The sequence below is a fragment of the Manacus vitellinus genome, unplaced genomic scaffold, assembly GCF_001715985.3.
Source record: "Manacus vitellinus isolate BGI_N305 unplaced genomic scaffold, ASM171598v3 scaffold_7_pilon, whole genome shotgun sequence".
NCBI lineage: Eukaryota > Metazoa > Chordata > Aves > Passeriformes > Pipridae > Manacus > Manacus vitellinus.
In genome coordinates, this window is record NW_021940813.1 from 5,123,911 (window position 1) to 5,143,510 (window position 19,600).

Genomic DNA, 19,600 nt, shown 5'->3' on the forward strand with positions numbered 1-19,600 from the left:
ATCCCCTCGTAGTAGTAACTAGGACCTAATATTCTTCTTGCTCATGGTCTCAAAGACGTGCAGGGAAGAGACAGTTTAGTCTATTTGAGCAACACTAGCTGATTCTTTTTCCTTCTGGCAATGGATAAATAAGCAATCCACTTCTCTTACTAATCTCTCTCTGCCATCTGTAACCTGCCACCATTAAACAGCCCCAAATTACATAGCTGGTGCTCTCTTACTTAGCCAAAGAAGTTCAGGGTCTTCGCTGCATGCTCTGGCAAACACAAACTGGGCCCTCAAGGAAAGAAGAGTGTGCAAATCCCTTTTGCTGGTCTGAGTGGGACAGGGAGTGTGACAGTCACTGCACTGACAGAGCTGAACCGTGTGCTTGTTCAGCTAATGATGGCAAACTGAATTGCCCCTCTTATTCATCAGACCGATGTTATTAAGCAGCAATGAGATCCACATTTCCAATTGAGGTGCCAGATTTTTGGCAGGGCTACTTTGAAGAGGCCCTTACACATTCTGCTCTGACTTCACCAAGAGAACCAGGTCTAAGGTAAAACACAGACATCTCAACTGAGGCACAAAACATGGCAAATAAAAGGAGCACTGCCTTGTTTTAGTCAAGTGCTTCACTTCTGTGGCCAATCCTGTTTATCCACAGTGAAAGGATAAAAACAACAGCCATTGACAGCCACCCATTGTGAGTGCCTCGTGGAACAAGTCTAAAGGCCTCAACACTCATTTCAGACCTTCATCCTTATTCTCATCAGTGTTATTTTGTGTTTTGAGATCCTGACTTCTGCTGTGGCAGTCCTTTTTTGCAAAAATGTCCTTAGCCAAGAGATCACCTCTACAAAAATATAATTTTCTAATGAAATAAGGGGGAAACACCTAAAGCTTTGAATTTCTACTGCACTACTATCGGTTTTATTTTTCATGTACACTGAACAATTCACACAAAGACTAGTGTTCATGTTATCTTAATCACTCACAGGTGTCAGGAGTACTTATTAAAAGAATTTTTGTTCTACACATAAATAGAAATGATTTCAGATCAAATGACTGCTTAAGTCTCTGACTTGAAGTTTAAATTTCATAATTGCATTTGACATTCTGAATCAAAAATTGAAAAGCAAGACCTAAACAGTCTTACAATAATGTTATTTTCATGTATTTATAATTATGACAAAGGCAGTCTCTTTCCTACTGAAAATGGTGCATCTCTGTTCTATTTCTGATAGAAGACTTAAACATATCCTTTCTGTATAAATAATTGTTTCAGTGGGAAAAGAAACAAAGACTTTACTCAGCAGTACGTCAAACCAGGGCTTGCAGCTTTGGTTTTTGTTATTTGTAAAATGGGCCCAAGGTCCATACTGACTGTAGATCATGGTATGTGTATGCATTTTCTTTACTTTCTCAGTTAGCATGTAGCTTACAATGTACAAAAAACCCTGTAATTTCTACCAAAACAGTGTTCAGATTGGTTTTCCAAGATGTGTAACAGGTGCTGAAGTCAGTAGCTTTAGAAAGAAGAAAAACGGTGTTATAAATAGCAATAGCAGCAATTTTTGCATGATAGCTCTTTCCTATGCTCAAAAGAGCTAGGAAAATTCGCATCCAGGTAGCTAAGTTTAGTACCAGATACTTTAGGTACCTGCTAAAATCTTTACACATTAATTACTGATCTACCTACTCCCATAATCATGTGAGAGGGAGTATGTTACTGTTCCACGCTTCTTCCCCCTCAATGGTCTCCTACTAAATGGATTCACTTTAATAACACACTGTTCAGTTTAAAAATGGAACATAACCTACAGCCTATCCCTGTCACTCAGCTCATTATTTTCCATTCTCACTTTTGCAAGACACTTTATAGTCAAATGCCCAGTCATTAAAAAAAAAAAAATTTAAGATGGAAAGTCCCAAATGTTATTTTCAATTATTTCTTTTGAGCAAAGCCCCACATTAGTAAAACAGTTTCACTCTCCATTTGATCATCCAGTCTAACCCAGAAGAGGCAAGAGATTTAACCCAGCTTCCTTTCCCTCCTCTGTTCCTCAAGTTATTTTACTTCCTTCTCAGGAGTAAAACTTAGGAAAAAATGGCAAGACCAAAGGCTGGATAAAATGTAGCCTATGCTTGAATATTCCAAACATACACCCTCATTTTTGTATGTATTCAATTCCACAGAGTATTTTCTATAATATAAATTAATTCCACTGTAGCTTTTAATTTGCTGTGAGGCTATTAAATTGAAAATTTTGACCCTGTGAAAAAAAGCAAATTTGCTTAGAAGTTACTAAAGTAAAAAGAAATTATAAGAAATTTGAAAAGCATTTGCATATTAAAACATTGAAAACACCCTATTTTTAGGTTCCTAATGGGAATAATTGTTACTAAGATACTGATTAATTTTCATGACCTGTTAAGACAGCACAATTATTTCAGAGATGAAGATAAATTTCCCATTACTGCTTTGTTCTTCTGTAATAACTTGGACCACTTAGGTATTTGATCTTGCTGAAGAACTCCATCAAAATAAAGGCATTGTTCACAGATACCTAGACATGCTCACAATGAGAAATACAGACAGCATCAAGATGTGAAATACGCCTGTCAGCAGCCTTCTTGAAGAACTTGTTGTCCCTCAATCTATTAATTATTTTGTTGGCCAAATTTAAAGCATAAACTGACCTTATCAGAAGATGAAGGAGGAAAAATTGATCTTAGTTTGAAAGCTCCTGATGACCTCAGTTCCTTGTATGCAGGGAGTAAAACAGAAAAGCTTCATCTTTCAAGTGCATCACTACATACGAGCTCAATTTAACTCATTAAATAGTATAACAATGTGACCATCAAACACACAATCCCATAAATAAAGACTGTATTGTTCTCTGCCCTCAGTAACTGCAGAACTTCTGCAGTTGGCTGGAGATTTTACCCTAACCCTTCTTGACCTATAAATATTTTATAGGTGACCTCAGATTCTAGCTGGTAATAACACCTACAAAGGGGGAATCTCAGTAATTTTCTCTTAATGGCCATTCAAGGGGGATATCCTTTTAAAGTAACTGTAAAAGTAAAGTAACTGTAAGACAATTCACATGTAAACCTTTTTTTTTTTACACCTTTTTTGGTAGCTGCACATAAATGTTACAGCAATAACAACATTTGACCCCAGGCCATGTGACAAGAATGTCCTTTCACTGTACTCCAGGTATCCCAAACTCCTGTGCTACGAGTGCATAGGCAGGATACAAGAAGTTCAGAAGGAAAGAAAGTCCAAAATGTATTAAAATGAAGCAACAGGCAGAAGCTGGATGATATTATCCACATTTTCTTTTATTGATACAGCAAATTGTTTGTTTCAGCACCCGTTTTGGATTGTTTGTGTAATTCAAGGGATATATGCAGTAGTTTCTGCACTATTTGTGTCTTTGAATGAACACACTCCCTCGCCACCCCCAATATCAGACCTTCTTCACTGACACCAGATGCAATACAGTAGGTTTCCCAACAGTTCTGAAAAACTTGCTTTTGGACATAGTCCTGCAGGGATAATGCATGGTTATGTGAGAGGACTGGTACAGGTTACTACTGTCACCATTGCCTTAAGTGGCATTTGACAGACACTCTTGAGAACAATTTTGGGAGAACAGCCATGAACTAGTACAGCACCAAAGCTGTAAAGAGTTTATAAAGGGCATAAGCCCTTCTCCCTGACTTTTAAAGGTCTTATGGTATGCATGACAACATACATTTACATCATAAAAACAATATAGCCTGGCTCTGCTAATGGAGTAGTACAGCAGGTGCTGGAGTCTATACAGGTAATATTAATCTAGTCTTATTCACCAAGGCTGCTAAGAGGGGGACGAAGAAGAGGGACAAAAATAAAAGTTTTCCAACACTCTTTGCAAAGCCAGTAGTATGGTAAAACATTCCAGTTTCACAGACAGAAACACAGTATGCAGATCAGTGTTACAGAGCGAAAAGATTTTTCCCCTCCTCCTGCTTTTGTTTGAATAAATATCTCTTAACTCTGGATTGTTTTCTTTTCCTTGCCTTCTGCCTTTTCATCTTGTCAAAGGTTCTATTTGCATTAACTTAATTAGCTCCTCCATCAACTGTAACTCAAAAAGCCTAAAAATCCTGGTTTCTCCTGGATTTTCTCACCTGAGAGAAAAGTAGAATTGAAATAATTTAAACTAGAACTATGCACAGTGATGTAGTTGAAATGCCTGTTGCAAACTTCTATCTCTGCACAGCCCACACAGAAGATAATATCTCTGTGTACTCCCAGCAGTGTAAAAGAGATTTTACAGATCATTAACTGTCATATAGTCTTGTAAAAACACTGCATATGAACAAAAAGAAAGGACACAGATTTCAATTTCATAAAGATACCCAACAAAGGCTTTAGCACTTTACATGCAAATTACACCGTGGCTTGTAATAACTTAAAGGCAGGCTTCAACCACAGTTAATTGTCAAGGTGATTGCTAAAACCACTGCTTGGCATGCAGAATTTCAGCACAATCACTGCAGGAGAAGCAGTGGTAGTGCATGTTTTGAGAAGTTGCCTCATCCATCTTTCAGCCCCAAAACTGAATCATCTTTACTGATGTCGTATGTCATGGTTCCAAAGAGAGGTTTATCCAACCTGTTTTTAGAACAACATTCTACAGCCTTTCCAAGTTATGTCAATGTTCATACCATGAACCTAAATCCTTTCACTGCAATTTAAGTATCACATGACTTTTCTTATCCAAAGTGAGGTCACAGAACAGCCTGTATGCCTCTTCAACATGCCTGCCTTCTGTAGACTTAAAACTCAGTTATTTTCAGTTTTCTCTTGCCTTGGCCAAACACATCTGACTCCTTCCATTACTCTGGACCTACTGTGTGCTGGGCTTGGGATCATTATTTTCTGCTGAACTTTCTCCAGCTGGCCAACATGAACTGCGCTACATAAAACTGGGCAGGTACTCTACATAAAATAGGATTGCATCATGTATTTGGCAGGCCATAATTTAGCTTGTACATCATTGTGTGATGCTCAACTTTTCTGCAATGGAAAATACTGTTGATTCATGTTCAGCTTTTATTCAGCACAGTACCCAGATCCTTTCCTGAGGAACAGCTGCATAAGCTGTTTTTATCCTCATTCTATGTCTCTGCAGCTGCATTTTTTCCCAAATGTAGTACTTCCACATGCCTACAGGGAGCCAACACTTTCTTTTCCTGCAAACCACTTCTCTAAATTCTAAACATCACTTCAAATCCTAGTCCTGTCCTTCAGCATGCCTGGAGCACCTCTCAGTTTTATGTCACCTGCAGGTGCAACTGGCAAACTCATCTGCTGCATCAAGGTCTTTAACTGAAATACTTAACTGTAAAAAGCCAGGAAATACTCTGCTCTATCCCACTGGGGGTTTTTTTGAAGGTGGTTTTTTTTGTACGTGTGGCTTTTTTGTTTTAATTTATTTGTTTAGGAGTCTTTTTTTTCCCCTCTGTCTTCTTGGGGCTTTTTGACAGTCAAATGTCCATAACTACTCTGAGAACAGAGGTTTATAATTTTCCAGAGGGGTCTGCAATCACACTGGCAGAATTTATTCCAGGGCATGGCTCCCCTGATTTGTCATCTTATTAGAATGACACAAGAAAAACTGTCAAAAGGTTAACTCAAGTCAAATTATAAGATGTCAACAGATCCTCCTCTGTCACCCTATCAAAGGTGGAAATTAAATTGGTTTTGACATTCTTTGTTCTTGAGCCAACTCTTACTCATCTTCCTGTCATCTCTCAGCTTTTGAACAACACAGCAATCATTGGTTTCAGTTTATTCAGAGAAATTAAAGGTAGTATGACAGGGTCAACATCCCTTGTTCTTCTTTTCTTCATTTTTAAAGATTAGTATTATGTTTACTGTTCTCCTCTGTCATCTCACCTGCACCCCATCATTTCTGAAAGGCACAACGTTAATATCATCTCAGAAACTGATTGAAGCAAATTACAAGGAGCTCAGCCAGGCTCCTGCCAGTTTAAAATCATTTCACAAATCAAATACTTGAACATATTTCATCTTAAGAGGTGAGATACTGTCCTTTGGATGTGCCCCACTGGATGCAGAGAAAGTTAAGGCATCTAGTTAAAAATAGATGCAACCTGTTAAAGCTAAAGTTAGAATGCACAAACCCTAAACTCCATGCCCCACTGTATTAAATTTTCACTAGCTGTTTAGGTACCCAAAGTCTGACATAACTAGCAATTTGCCTTCAGTCCCTGAAACAATTTACAAAAAACCCTTACCTTTCTGATCTCATTAGTTTGATGGTCTATAAAAAACCCAACAAATTTATCCCTCTAATTCTTTCCCCTTTTAACATTATTATTTTATGACATCTCTTTCTTATACCAACGAGTTCTTACAACACGATACATAACTGAATTTTGTTGCCCAACATCTCTCTCCTTTCCTTCACGGTTATCTTACCGAGTAAAGCCACAAAATCCCATATTACCACACTAATCAAGTGAATTATTCTTCCAAGAATACACCAAGTAAATATCTTTGAACATATAACATTTCTTTTTGTATATGTACTTGATATCCTGTGTTAGAATACTGATTTTCTGCTTTTCAACACTGTGATCTGCTACCTTCATAGAATCATAGAATGGTTGAGGTTGGAAGGGACCTTAAAGATCATTCAGTTCCAACCCCCCTTGCCTATGGGCAGAACCCCTTTCACTAGACCAGGCTGCTCAAAGCCCCATCCAATCTGGCATTGAACATTCACAGAGATGGGACTTCCATAACGTCTCTGGGCAATCCATTCCATTGTTTCACCAACCTCACAGGAAAGCACTTCCTCCCAATATCTAGTGCAAACCTACTCTTTTTTAGTTTGAATCCATTCTCCCTTGTCCTGTCACTACATGCTTTTGTAAAAAGTTTCTCTCTGTCTTTCCTGTCATTTCCTTTCAGGTACTGGAAGGCCACAATCAGGTCACCCCAAAGCCTTCTCTTTTCCAGGTTGAACAATCTCAATTCTCCCAGCCTTTCCTCACAGGAGAGGTGCTCCACCTCTCTAGACTCACTCCAACAGGTCAGTGTCCTTCCTGTGCTGGAGACCCCAGAGTTGGATGCAGTTCTGCAGGTGGGGTCTCACCAGAGCAGAGCAGAGGGAGCAGCAGCATCTCCCTCGAGCTGCTGCCCACGCTGCTTTTGATGCAACGCAGGATATGATTGACTTTCTGGGCTGCCAGCACACATTGCTGGCTCAAATCCAGCCTTTCATCCAACAGCACCTCTAAATTCTTCTCAGCAGGGCTGCTCTACATTTGTTCATCCCCCAGCCTGTGTTGACACCAAGGATAGCCCCAACCCAGCTGCAGCAGCTTGCATTTGGTCTTTTTAAACCACACGAGATTCCCATGGGCCCATTTCTCAAGCTTGTCCAGGTCCCTCTGGATGGAATCTTGAGTTTCGGGTGTGTCAACTGCACCACTCAGCTTGGTGTCATCTGCAAATTTGCTGAGACTGCAATTGATCCCTTCATCTATGTCATTAATGAAGATATTAAATAACACTGGTCCCAGTACAGACCCCATAGGGACACCATTTGTCACTGATGTCCATCTACAATGCTGACTACCTTCCTTCTTCATTCCCCATGTTCAGTATTCCAACTGTGAGAAATGAGGGATCCCTTTTGTTTTCCCTCCTATCATAGAACAATTTAGTTTAGCATGTCCACTAATAGAGACAATATAAATATAACCCTCTTTTTCCACACTTAGATGTTCAGTTACTATAAAGACAGAAAAAAAACCCAAGGACAGAAACACGGACTGAAATGCTTGGACTCACAATTTTTACATCTCTTTCCTTACAGTGCAGCCTACCCCATCAGTCAGAACACACAGACCTCACTTGTTCTTAACTCTGTTCTGTTAATTTTGAATTACTTGATGCTTACACTTACATCTTCATAATGTGAATAGGCTGGCAATGGATTATAACTGATTTTCTGTTATTTTCAGAGTACTCTCACTAAGAGCCTAGAATCTGGGATACTGGCAGCTTTCTTTGGAAAACAAGCCAGGTGAAACCATCATGTAACTGGGAAAAAAGAGAGTACTAGGCAGTGCAGCAAATACAACCACCAGATAAACCTCTTCCCTCGTGTATTCACTGCACATATGCTTTTGTGCTAAGGGGATGTACAACAGTAACAGCAGCACAAAATTACTTACAGGGCTTTAATCTCCAAAGGTGTTTATGAAAGCTGCACAACTTACGCAATCTTGGCACACACCGAGCACTTCCACTGCCCGTCAGCTCCCACGACACGGCAATTGCTGCAGACTCGAAGCTTGCAGGTTTGGCACAGGTCTCCTCTGTCAAAGATTAAGCCCAGGCCTTTCTGACAGCGAACACAGACCCTGCTGTTGTCCTGCTGACAGTGACAGTTTCCGCCTTTCCTTCTCACTTCCAGAAGCTCATTTTTCAATTTCCTAGAAGTAAGAAAGTAAAACCTTTTAAATTTGGAGATTCAACTCAATTATCTGTAAGAACCTTTTAACGGACAAACAATTTATGCTAAAAATACAAGACATGAGTAAGGATATTTTCTGTATTTCTGACACACATATGACAAAGGAGAATAAATCTGTCCTCCAGCTCTCAGACATGTAGTCAAGAGGAAAATCTTGTGGTAGATCAGTATAAGTAATTGCAGAGAACTGAGTAGTTCTGGACAACTGGTAAACCATCTTTGCTTGCCCTCCTCAATAACTCAAGTCATACTCAGCCCAACTTGACAGCAGCTCAGAATTGGGACCATCCAGTGCATCCACAGAAGAAGAAAATCTTTCCCGTAAGTAGTGTGCAGTGTAAAGTAGTGCTAGTGCCAGTGTAAAGTTAGTTAGGAATGCATATGCAATTCTGCACCAGGTATTCAAAGCCTTAAAAAAACACAAACCAAAATATCTAAATAGGTAGTAATGTTATGTTGTAATGCAACAATTGAAATAAAAAAAAAGAGACTGTTTGTTTAAATAATGTAACTTGCAGATCTTACTAGTTCTGCCACTGACCACAGAATAAAAACATTTGCATTTAAGACCTAATTTTGAAGGGTGCAATTTCAATTGTGTATGAGTTGTGTCTTCAAAAAGAAAATAGCTGTGAGATATAACTACTACATTCCCAACAGCAAAAAAAGGAATTTAAAGAGAAAGAGGAGGGAAAGATAATTAGAGAGGCAGTTTTGGATGGTTATCTTCCCAAAACAGGGACTTAAACAGGACCCCACCATAACATAAATCTCTCAATGATAGCTATTTGAACCTTAATTTCTGACCTCAGCTCCAGAGTTTTCCCTCCCATGCCACAGCTTCTAGCTCTTTCCCCTCCCACTCTGAGCACAGAAACATCTAGGTTGGAAGGGAATATCGGAAGTCAGGTAGTCTAAACTCACAAGCCAAAGCAGAGACAACCAGACTGGATTGATCAATGTTTTGTCCAACTAAATCTTGAGTAACAGAGCAACTCTGAGTAGAGTCTGCAGTGCCTCTGGGCACCTGTTCCATAATCTAATTCTGTTTTGTTTTGTCTTAAATAATAATAAAAGAAATCCTCCCTAATATCTAACCAGAGTCTCCAACATTTCATCTTGTTCCCGTTGCCTCTTCCCCTTTCCCTGTGTACCTCTGAAAAGAGTCTGGCTCCATTTTTTCTATACCATCGCATTAAGGACTTTATGACAGCAATCACATCTCTCCTTTGCCTACTCTTCTGAAGGCCAAGCAAATCCAGTTCCTTTTACCTCTCCTCACCATGCCCCAGCCCCAAATCATCTTGATGGCCCTCTGTTGGACATGCTCCAGTATGTCAATGCCCCTCTTGTTCTGGGGAGCCCCAAACTGTAAATTGTATTCCAGATGGGGTCTCACAATTGCTGACTAGAGGGGACAATCTCTAACCTCAACTGCTAATGTAGTTGAGGCCAGTGTGTGGCCAAAACTGTTGTGTTCTCTCAACACTTCTCAGCTGAAGCTCCATCCACTCAAGCACCAGGCTCCTTGTCCTCCCATCCATCTCAACCTGTTCAGTAAACAAGCAGGTTCCCTGCTCTCTCCAGGCTCTTTCCTGACTTCTTCCTGCAACTCCCCACCCCCTAATCCCTTCTATATTAAGCTGTTCCATCCTCCTCTCCAGAGTCCCAGCTCAGCAGCTGATACATTCTGTCAGTTTTAGGTGTCTGGGTATTGCTGCATCCCCATCACTCCACTTTCTTTCATACCCACCATCAGCCAGGAGCTTCCAAAGTCCCTCAGTCACACAGCACTCCAGCTCACTGAAATCACAATCTCTGCATACATGTGGATGCTTTAAGGGGGGTTTAAAAAAACCCCTGCTACCAGCTTCACCTAAAGGTCAACAGAAAGGATGACAGAAGAAAAACACATGGAAGATAAAACCAACAAAAGATTACAGGTTGCAGCCCAGTAGAGGAGGCCAGGAACATTGCTTGGGCTACCAGAGAATCAGCTCAGAATTAGGTTATTTGTGGATACATAGCCTTGCTAACAGTTGGCTTGCATTTTCCTTCCCACTGGGATCCCCTGAACAACAGCTGCTCTGAAGCCACCTGACCTGTGGATGTTCAGCCTCTGGCAGCTTTTGAAAAAGGGCATGTCCAATCCCTCCAGGCAGCAAACTGCAAATCCTGTCAAGTGATTTCCTCTGCTGACCTCTATCCAAAAGTGATTGCTTCATTCTGCTTTAGGCCTTTGTCTCACATCCAATCCAAACAGCCTTTCTCTTATGCCATAGCCTTCAAAATCCAGGTTTCATGAGCTTTCTTGGTACTTTGTTAACTGTTCTCGCAGTTTATCGATTGCATCTTACATCTCCCTACTTCCTGTAGAGATAGATTTGATTGTAGGCACACGTCCATTTCCTTCTGTCAATCAGCCAGCTCTAAATGCTGATTAAAAGGTGCCTTACACTACAGACACTGCCCACTGTGCTGCATGTTGCCATCGTGCACAGGAAAGGGAGATGTTCACTGCCTTTGCCACCCTCCCCCTAGATCTGACTTCTAAACAAGTTTACCTTCCAACAGCAAAAGTCAATTCATCTGCTTCTTCTGGACTGAGAGATAAAGGTAAAGAAGGTATTGTGCACCTTGGCCTTTTCCACATGTTTTGTCTCTAGGCCCTCTGTTCCATTCCTAACCTTCCTCTGGCCTCCATTTTCTTGCTTACCTTTTCCTCCTGTTCACCTCACCCCAATTAATTTGATTGCAAACCTGGACCACCAATTCTTTGCTTGATCATTGGTCATTCTCTACCTCATCTTTTTCATGGTCTCCTGTCTAAATTGTGACTTTTTAGACAGTACAGATGCCAACCAGTGTTCAACAGAGACAACTGAATTTTCACCTTTTATTTATGTTTGTTAAGATTTGGTGAATCACATGCCACAGAACCAAAGGGGCACATCCAATTCAGTTCCAGTTTCCTTTGAGACCTGAACATCTGCATGCAGAATGAGAAACTGATATTTGCCCAAGTGTCAGGGCAACTCAAAAGATGAATATTGTTTATCCTCAAATCTCAAAAGGGTTAAAATATTAAGCAGTAGCAAAGGCTCTTTTTTTTTTTCATAACAGATTTATTTCCAGTGGCTTATTTTTACTTAAAAGCTTTAGATCAATAGTGACCTCTTGCATTTCAGGAACTTCACAGGCAGTGTGATGCCATCTTTTTTTTGCAATTATCACTGTGTCCTATGGACTTCATCCAGGTGCCTAATGGTGAAACTAAACCTTCACTGACCTCCTTCCATTACAGTCTTCTCCCTCCTCCCTGCAAATTTTTGTGCTTTGCTAGAAGTATTATTGGTCACAAAATCTGTGGTTTAAATAATTCCAGTTTAAAATTACGAAATCTCTATCAGCCCAAACCAATAAACAGAACATTTTTTTTTAAATGGTTGCTTAGAGATCAACATGTTAAAAAACTTACCAGTATTCTTTTGACATTAAAAAGGCATCATTCCTACTATCCAGTAGAGGTGACTGCAACAGATTTCCCACTTCTTATATGCAACAGACAATCTAAAATTCTTGTCAGGTGACAGCTGATCTGTCAACAGCATGAATTCTGAGAAGTGTTTGTTTTCTTATTTTTGAATAAAAACTGCCTTTGATGAGTTCCAGGAAATCGAGAGACAATAAATCAACCCACAGCTTCTCCACTCCCTTAATCAAATAAAATTAAAAAAATCAAAAAGCAAATAAATAGTGTATGGACAGATACACTGGATATGAACTTTCATTTGAGATTCCCTATATTACTTGTTGAACTGAACTACTGATTGACTGTAACAAATATGCTCAAATCTTAAGAAAATAAAGAATGAACTGTCTCCAGGGCCTGGAAGAGTAGGAGAAAGTGGGTGAGTCATCTGAAAAAATCCATTATCATAACAACCTCTAAACCACCAGAGCTGAGCTGCACTAGTTACACAGTATTGAAAAGGGATAACAAGTGCAGCCTGTAGCTTCACTGACTTAACAGCTATGTTTATCTCCCAAGGCAAGAACCAACTGTATTACAAACACCCAATGTCCTTTTGCCATTCTAACATTTGAGCTCTCTGTAATATCAAAGGCATATATTTAAACATGCAGTTAGATATTTTTAATCTTCAGTATTAAACAAGAATTAATCTTTATCAGTCTTCTAGTAATATAAAGGGGAAAATAAAACTCAGTAGAAGCCAATTTAATAAGATGCTGGAAAAAAAAAAGAATCCTATCCTACACTGAAGTTTCTAAACCATCTATCACAACAGCTGTTTGATAAAAGATGGCTATTAAAAAGAAATTTGTTTCTGCCAAGCATAACGGAATAAGTAGCCATTCCTCTAAACTGTCTAATAACTGTACTCTAAACTCTACTGTCAGAGAAAATATATTAAGTGAATTGGAGTTCTGTCGTAACCAGTATTTCAGGCAATACTGAACAACTTAATTCTGAACCTTTCCAAATGCGGCCTAAGAGGCCCATCTAAAATGTTAAAGCAGAAAACAAATCAAAGTAAAAAAAACAACCAACCAACCAAACAATCAAATCCCCAAATCTTAGCCAACACTGAATTTGAAAAATTACTCAGATCCTAGGTTAAGTCCCTATAACAAATAAATATGGAAATCTGAGGTCTCAAAATGATGAAGGGGAAAAAAAAATCTGCAAGGACTGCAATTCTACAAAACCCATCCAGAGGAGCAGCAGTCATAACTCTTAGCACGGTTACCCTCCACCTGCCAGAGGCACACAAGAGTCCCTAAAGGAGTCTGATTCTTCCCTACTGATGCTAAAAATTACAAGGCAGCCAAAGGCACTTGATCCCTCACAAAGGTAGCCTCCAGAGATGAAATATTCCCATTGAGAAACCTTAACAGATCCATTTTTTCTTAATAGTATGCTTTACCCTAAAGCATATTTATTCCCCAAATACAGAAAAGCAGAATAACTATACTGCTGCAAGAGGCAAGACACTCATTGTCCAAGCAGTGCCAAATTAACTCTGTAAGCACGATCCACTTGCTTTGAGTCAGGTAATTTTTTTTATACCAAACTGACTGGTTTGTCTGGGTTTTTTTCATTCTAGTAGGATTTCAGAAAACTTTTTATTTTGATTTCTTTTTCTACCTTATCTCCTCTCCCTTTAAAAAAACCCCAAAACTACTGTAAAATTTAATGGCATACATAATTCCTCAGTTTGATTTTGAAATTTCTCCTGGATGTTCCTTCTTCCCATTTCAAAAACCTTTTCCCTCTTAAAATGTAGAAGAGCAAAATCCAAGTATACCTAATTTTATTTTGCCATTCTAAATTTCCAGAGTCCAAAGAGTCGTAAAAAATTAAACTACCAAAAAAAAAAAAAAAAAAGGCAACCCTCCCCATCCTCAACCAACTACAATTAAAGAAATTAAATATATTAAACTACTTCTTCACAGATGAATAGACACATCCTTCTTCTGAAGCTGTGCAGTTGTTAACTGAGATACTAGAGAATTTTTCTGTGAAGGAAGTGGCACCAACATACATCTGGAGCATGAGGAAGAAAGGAAGTTTCCTCCCCAGACTGATCCTCAGTACCTTCTACAAATTCAACCAGACTCCCTCCACTGTCTGGCACAGTATTTTCAAAGTAACAGTAAATACCACTGACAATTCACAAAAGGAACTGGGCTATTATCAATTTCCATTGAGATCTCCTTGCATTGTAAAATCTGCTTGAGTACCTGAAGTATTTTTTAGATTATTATTTAATAAGCACAGAATTTCCCATTTTGCTTATGTAGCATGTCTGCATGATAAAAGGTTGATAAAAATTATTAACTGTGTTAAGAGTACTGAAGTGTGGAGCCATATGGATGACAAGGCAAGGAAACAGGAAAAAGGTAAAAGTGAATTTACAAAGAAAGAGAGATCTGACATAGTGAATGCAGAGCCCAGTGAACAAAAGGAAAGTGAGGCATAGGAACTGAAATGATACTGGATACCATAACGATAAACTTTCACAGATGAACAATTTTCTGCAAATTTCTCTCATATTCTCAAATAAAAATGGTTACTAAGATTAAAAAAAAAAAAACAAAAACAAAAACAAATTGCTTGTTGATTTCTTACTAGTCTGACAAAAAAAAATTGCACTCAGAATATGAGAATTAGTCACCATCAGAAATTCTTTCAGCAACGGAGGATCGTCATTCTCAGAGAACACAGGACACCAAAACAAGCAAGGTAACCCTTAGAGTAACTGGCAATAGTAACTACTTTTGATGGAGAACTTTTTACTTCAAAGAATAACAATGTGCTAAACCGTTAAATTCACTTTCCAAATGACTGAGCCCCCAGGCAGCAACTTTGTTACTTCCCATAGGGGTACAGACGAGAATATGCTTTAACACAGGGGCTCTCTCCTTCGAATATTTATAGACAGTTTTACAAAAACACAGACCATGCACCATGCTATATATGCTAGCTTGCAACCATTTTGTGCTTATAAACAGATCCAAACGTACAGTCAGCAGATGTCAATACCCATTCCCATTCCTCAAACTTCTTTTTCTTCCCCCCCTGTAAAGTACTTGGCTGTAGCTACCACATGGTGGTGTCCACGCTAGCAGTTTTTTCTGCATTACACTGAAGTTAATATTCTAAATTGCTTCCATGGATCTCTTTGGACTGATAAGGAGGTGCCATTTTGGTTAAATGAAAAAGACAAGGCTGCTAACTTTGCTTGTCAATATAGATCTGTAGCTGGTGCAATTCTTCTGGCAACCAAAATGATTCAATAATAACCCATTAAAGGCTTTTCCTTGGAAGAAATTGGCATGTTCCTTCTTTGTTTTCTCAGTGCAGCAATTATTACACTTTTACACCCCCCCACCCCCAAAAGCATGGCATTCATAGCTTTGCTCCATAAAGAATGAAAAGAAACTTTGTATTTTAAAACAGTTCAGGTAAGAAAGCAATGCACTCTAGCAGTGTGCCACGTGTGGCACTCTGTGGCAGCAGAATAATATTGACATGAAGACGTCAAATAGCTCCAAATACAAAATGCCATGACCATCAGACCCAGTTCCCTGTGTACCACCACAGCTGGGGAGGAGGCAGTGGGGCTGCTGTTGGAACAGAAACAAAGCACCAGCAGTTCAATGAAACACACCTATTCCATGGTGCACCCCCCTTTCCACAGATACATCCTTTCCATTTCATATTGACTTCACCACCTGTCACACTACACATTAAATGGGATATTTGTTTTCATAAAAAAGGTCTTAAAAGAACAAAACCGTTTCAACACAGTAAAAGGATGGGGAGATAAGGACAAAGATACAAGTTTCAGTTTAACACATTCAGTTCAGCATGTCTTGACTCACATGTTAAAAGAAACTTTTTTACAGTGTGGTCAAGTTCTCTATTTTTAGCTGTTGTAGCTGTGTTTAATGATTTTAGTCAAATAATCTTAGCATTTGAAAAAAATCATGATGATAATTTAACTAATATCAAAAGCATCATAATGTTTAGAACACTGTAGGTGATTTGCACAATAATCTACTAAAAGTTTTAAATCAATATTCAAAGAAAACTTCTAGTCATGCAAGATGCAAACAGAGTTAAGAAAATTAATCTTCATTAGAGATAGATTATTTGTATTATCAAAACTAGACCCCAGAAAAGGAAATTGCTGCCTTCTGTGTTTTTCTCACATGTGGGTAAAATACTTGCACATCAAATAAAAATACAAGAACAGCCACCTGCACTCCAGAACACAAGTATGAGCAGTGATAGTGAAAATAACCCTTAGCAATTTAATTATTAGGACATCCTCCTACATTTATCATTGCTTTCATGTTGAATAGCAAGGTTCTCTCAAGTTACAGTGGCTTTTGAAGACTAACAGGAATGGAAAGAAATAATTATCAAGATGGATTCAGAAAGAATGGAGCAGACAAATAAAAATTCTTCAGTACAATATGCAAGTAAACATCTTTCAAGAGTGAAAAATGCCTTGAAAAAATAAACACTTTGCTCTTTTGCAAAGTACTTCAATAAAATATATAACAGATTGTGCCAAATGGAATTCCAAAGACAACAAATGTTCCTCTGAAGTATAGTTAAAAGGCACAATTAGATATCCTTGCCAAGCTGTATTGAGAAAGAAAAATTAATAAGTCTCCTAGGAAGCAGATAGCCATCCAATTCTTTATAGTTTTTACATTTTGGAAGTCCTTTATAGACTACGTTCCACTGTTATCAGGCACAATACTGTCTAGTGACAATGAATCTGAAGCCAATTGGTTCATTTACAGGTGCTAGAAATATACATAAGCATCACATTGCATCATTAGTTATCCTAATTAGCACATTTCAGATTAACTCAGTTTTCAGCATTTTCTTGGGGTGTTCTTTCCATTTGTACCAAAACACTGATAAGCCAATACCACCTGTGGCTTTACTGAACTGTATCTTCCAAAGATGCCTTGGGTTTTCAGACTCAGTATGTTTGGCAGAGTGACTTCCAGCAGTATCAAAAAAACCCCATAAAGTTTGAGGGTTTAAGACATCATATTAAAGCAAAACAAAACAACAGCAATAAAAATCCCCAAACTAAGCAAATAAAACAAAACACAAAAAAACCCCAAAAAAACCCAAAAAACAAAACAAAAAAAAACCCACAAAACCTCAGGAGTTTCAACTTTTCACTTGAGACTGGAAAATGACAGTAGTAGAAAAGAAAGCTTTCTGAGGCTTTAGGAAGCCAGTGATCTGATGCACTTCATACTGATGCCTTTGACAGATGACCAGTGGCTCATCACACATGTCCGAGGTCACCACCTTAGAAAACTGAAATACTTAATTTGAAATTTTTATCTTATTACTAAATAGAGAACAATGCCTAGAACAAACAGTGCTCCATCTGTTTTCTTCTTCATCTGACAAATCATTAAGTAGATAAAATGATTAATTTGCCCACACCACCACAAAGAAACACTTTTCCTTCCAATCTGACGGCAGCAGAAGAAACCAGTTTTAGCCCACCCAGAGAAGCCACTATGTTACCCCAGGCAAATGGGCTGCACACCAACAGGGGCATTGCACTTAGACTTGGTTCTCTTGACAGAGAAAAACTTCCAAACACAGTGGTTAACTCTGCATAGATTTCCAAGTAATAGTTTTACACAACAGAAGCCTCAGCAGGTGCTGAACGTACATCTGTGCAATGCATTGTGTCTAAAATGCTTTTTAGAAAATCAAAGGGAAAAACAATGAGGTCTGGATTGGAATACATGGCAAGAAACCAGCAAAGGCTGGAAATCTTCCCTTTGTCATCCATTACACTCAGCAGCCTTGCCAACAGCATCCATCCACACTAAGCCTAATTCTAAGAACAAGCACTGCATAAAAGTTTAAAAGGGCAGTGTGGAAAAGTGAGAGGAAGCAGCAAGAATATCCTGGAAAAGCAGAGGAACTTTCACAGAACTGATACTTAGCTGAATTAACTCAATTTGAATCAGTTAAAATAGCTGAATCTCAACCTGTCTCCACACACAGTTCTCTGAACTATGATTTTTATTTTTTCTCCTCAGAAAAGAACTCACGGACTCTGTTAATACCCCGAGATTCTACTTCTCCCAGCTTTTGAGCTCTACTTTTGAGATCCCCACCCGAGATTACCAGTTTTATTTATTTATTAGTAAATCTAAGCCATTTGAAAAATCAAACGCCCCTCCTCCTCCCTATTCTCTATGTACTACAACAATAAAAAAAGGTCATCATCTCACATTTTCCCCAGGCTTTATGCAGTCCTGAAGAGACAGATGCCAACTTTCTCTCCCTCTAACACCTTCCAAACTTCCTCATCTCAGAAGGCACACATGTACAGCACCTCTCAGAGGAGGAAAGTTCAAGAGCTTACTAAAGCCTTCCAGTCACAGGGGAAATTCAGCAAACTAAATCTACAGAATCTGAAATTTATAAACCACTACTGCGTATTTTGCACTGGTTATCTTTCTTACACTTTTGCTTTGAAGTGTTGGACATCATTTTGGTTTACAGAGAGCCACACTAGCAAGAAATATTCTTTTTAGCACACTTTACTTGGACTTCTAATTAACTGTGTCTCCTCCCAACACTCATCCTTCTCCTGAGGCATCAAGAAAACCTTCACTGGGTACAACAAAAGTATCTACTGACCATATTTTTAAAAGCAATGACAAAAAGAGTTACCTTATTCTTTTATCTTCAACTTTTTTCAAATATTCATCTCTCTTCAGTACTCCCAGTATTGTTTCCCTTTCATGTTCCAACAAAAATGACAAATTGATGATCTCCAGGTGCTTCGTCATGGTTCTCCAACAGTCACTCCTTCAACAACCACTTTGCCCAATCCGTTCTTCCAATGATTTATTTCCACAAGTCCAAAGGCACGTTTGTGTCAGAGTTGCAAGATCCACACAGTCAAGAGGTATTTTGAAAAATGCTTCTTTAAATTAACTGGGTGGCAAGATTGTATTGCTTTGCCTTCCAGCTACACAAGAAATAAAGGTTTCTCTTTTGTTTGTTCCTTGAGGAAGCCAGTCATTTTCCTGGTTGCTGGATGCCCTCGGGTCCTGACCGATGCTCACCGGCACACTGCAGGCCTTCAGACTGCATTCATGAGCAGCTGCAGAATCAACTTCCTGAATAATTGTAGTTTGGAACCATGAAACAGCTTGGTATAGTTATTTCAAACTACCTGAAAGTCAAAACAAATATGTCTGGGTGATTTTGAAATTACCGTCAGAATCGGATTTGAGAAAGGCTTAATCTAGAAATGGTTTGGAAGTCACCAAAGAATGGCTTTCGGACTATCAGGTTATTCAGTAACTGCTTATACTCAACTCACATAAAAGCATTTTCTTTCCCCTCTCACCCCCCCAAGAAAATAGCAAAAAAATCTCACTCTTTCTGCAACACAGATCCAATTATCAGTGTCATTCTAATCAGGTAAGAAAATGGGACAGAAGATCAA

General features: G+C 38.8%; 1 protein-coding gene across 1 annotated transcript in view; it reads right to left on the reverse strand.

Annotated features, from left to right (window-relative positions):
* Positions 1-19,314, reverse strand: part of SYTL5 (synaptotagmin like 5) — a 59,396-nt gene extending 40,082 nt beyond the window's left edge. Inside the window, exons 1-2 of the mRNA XM_029964825.1 lie at positions 18,817-19,314; positions 8,299-8,514 (exon numbers count right to left, since the gene is read on the reverse strand). Of these exons, the coding sequence (XP_029820685.1) occupies positions 8,299-8,514; positions 18,817-18,935 (335 nt within the window). The 5' untranslated portion in view covers positions 18,936-19,314. The remainder of the gene's footprint in view (positions 1-8,298; positions 8,515-18,816) is intronic.
* Positions 19,315-19,600: the final 286 nt, after the last annotated feature.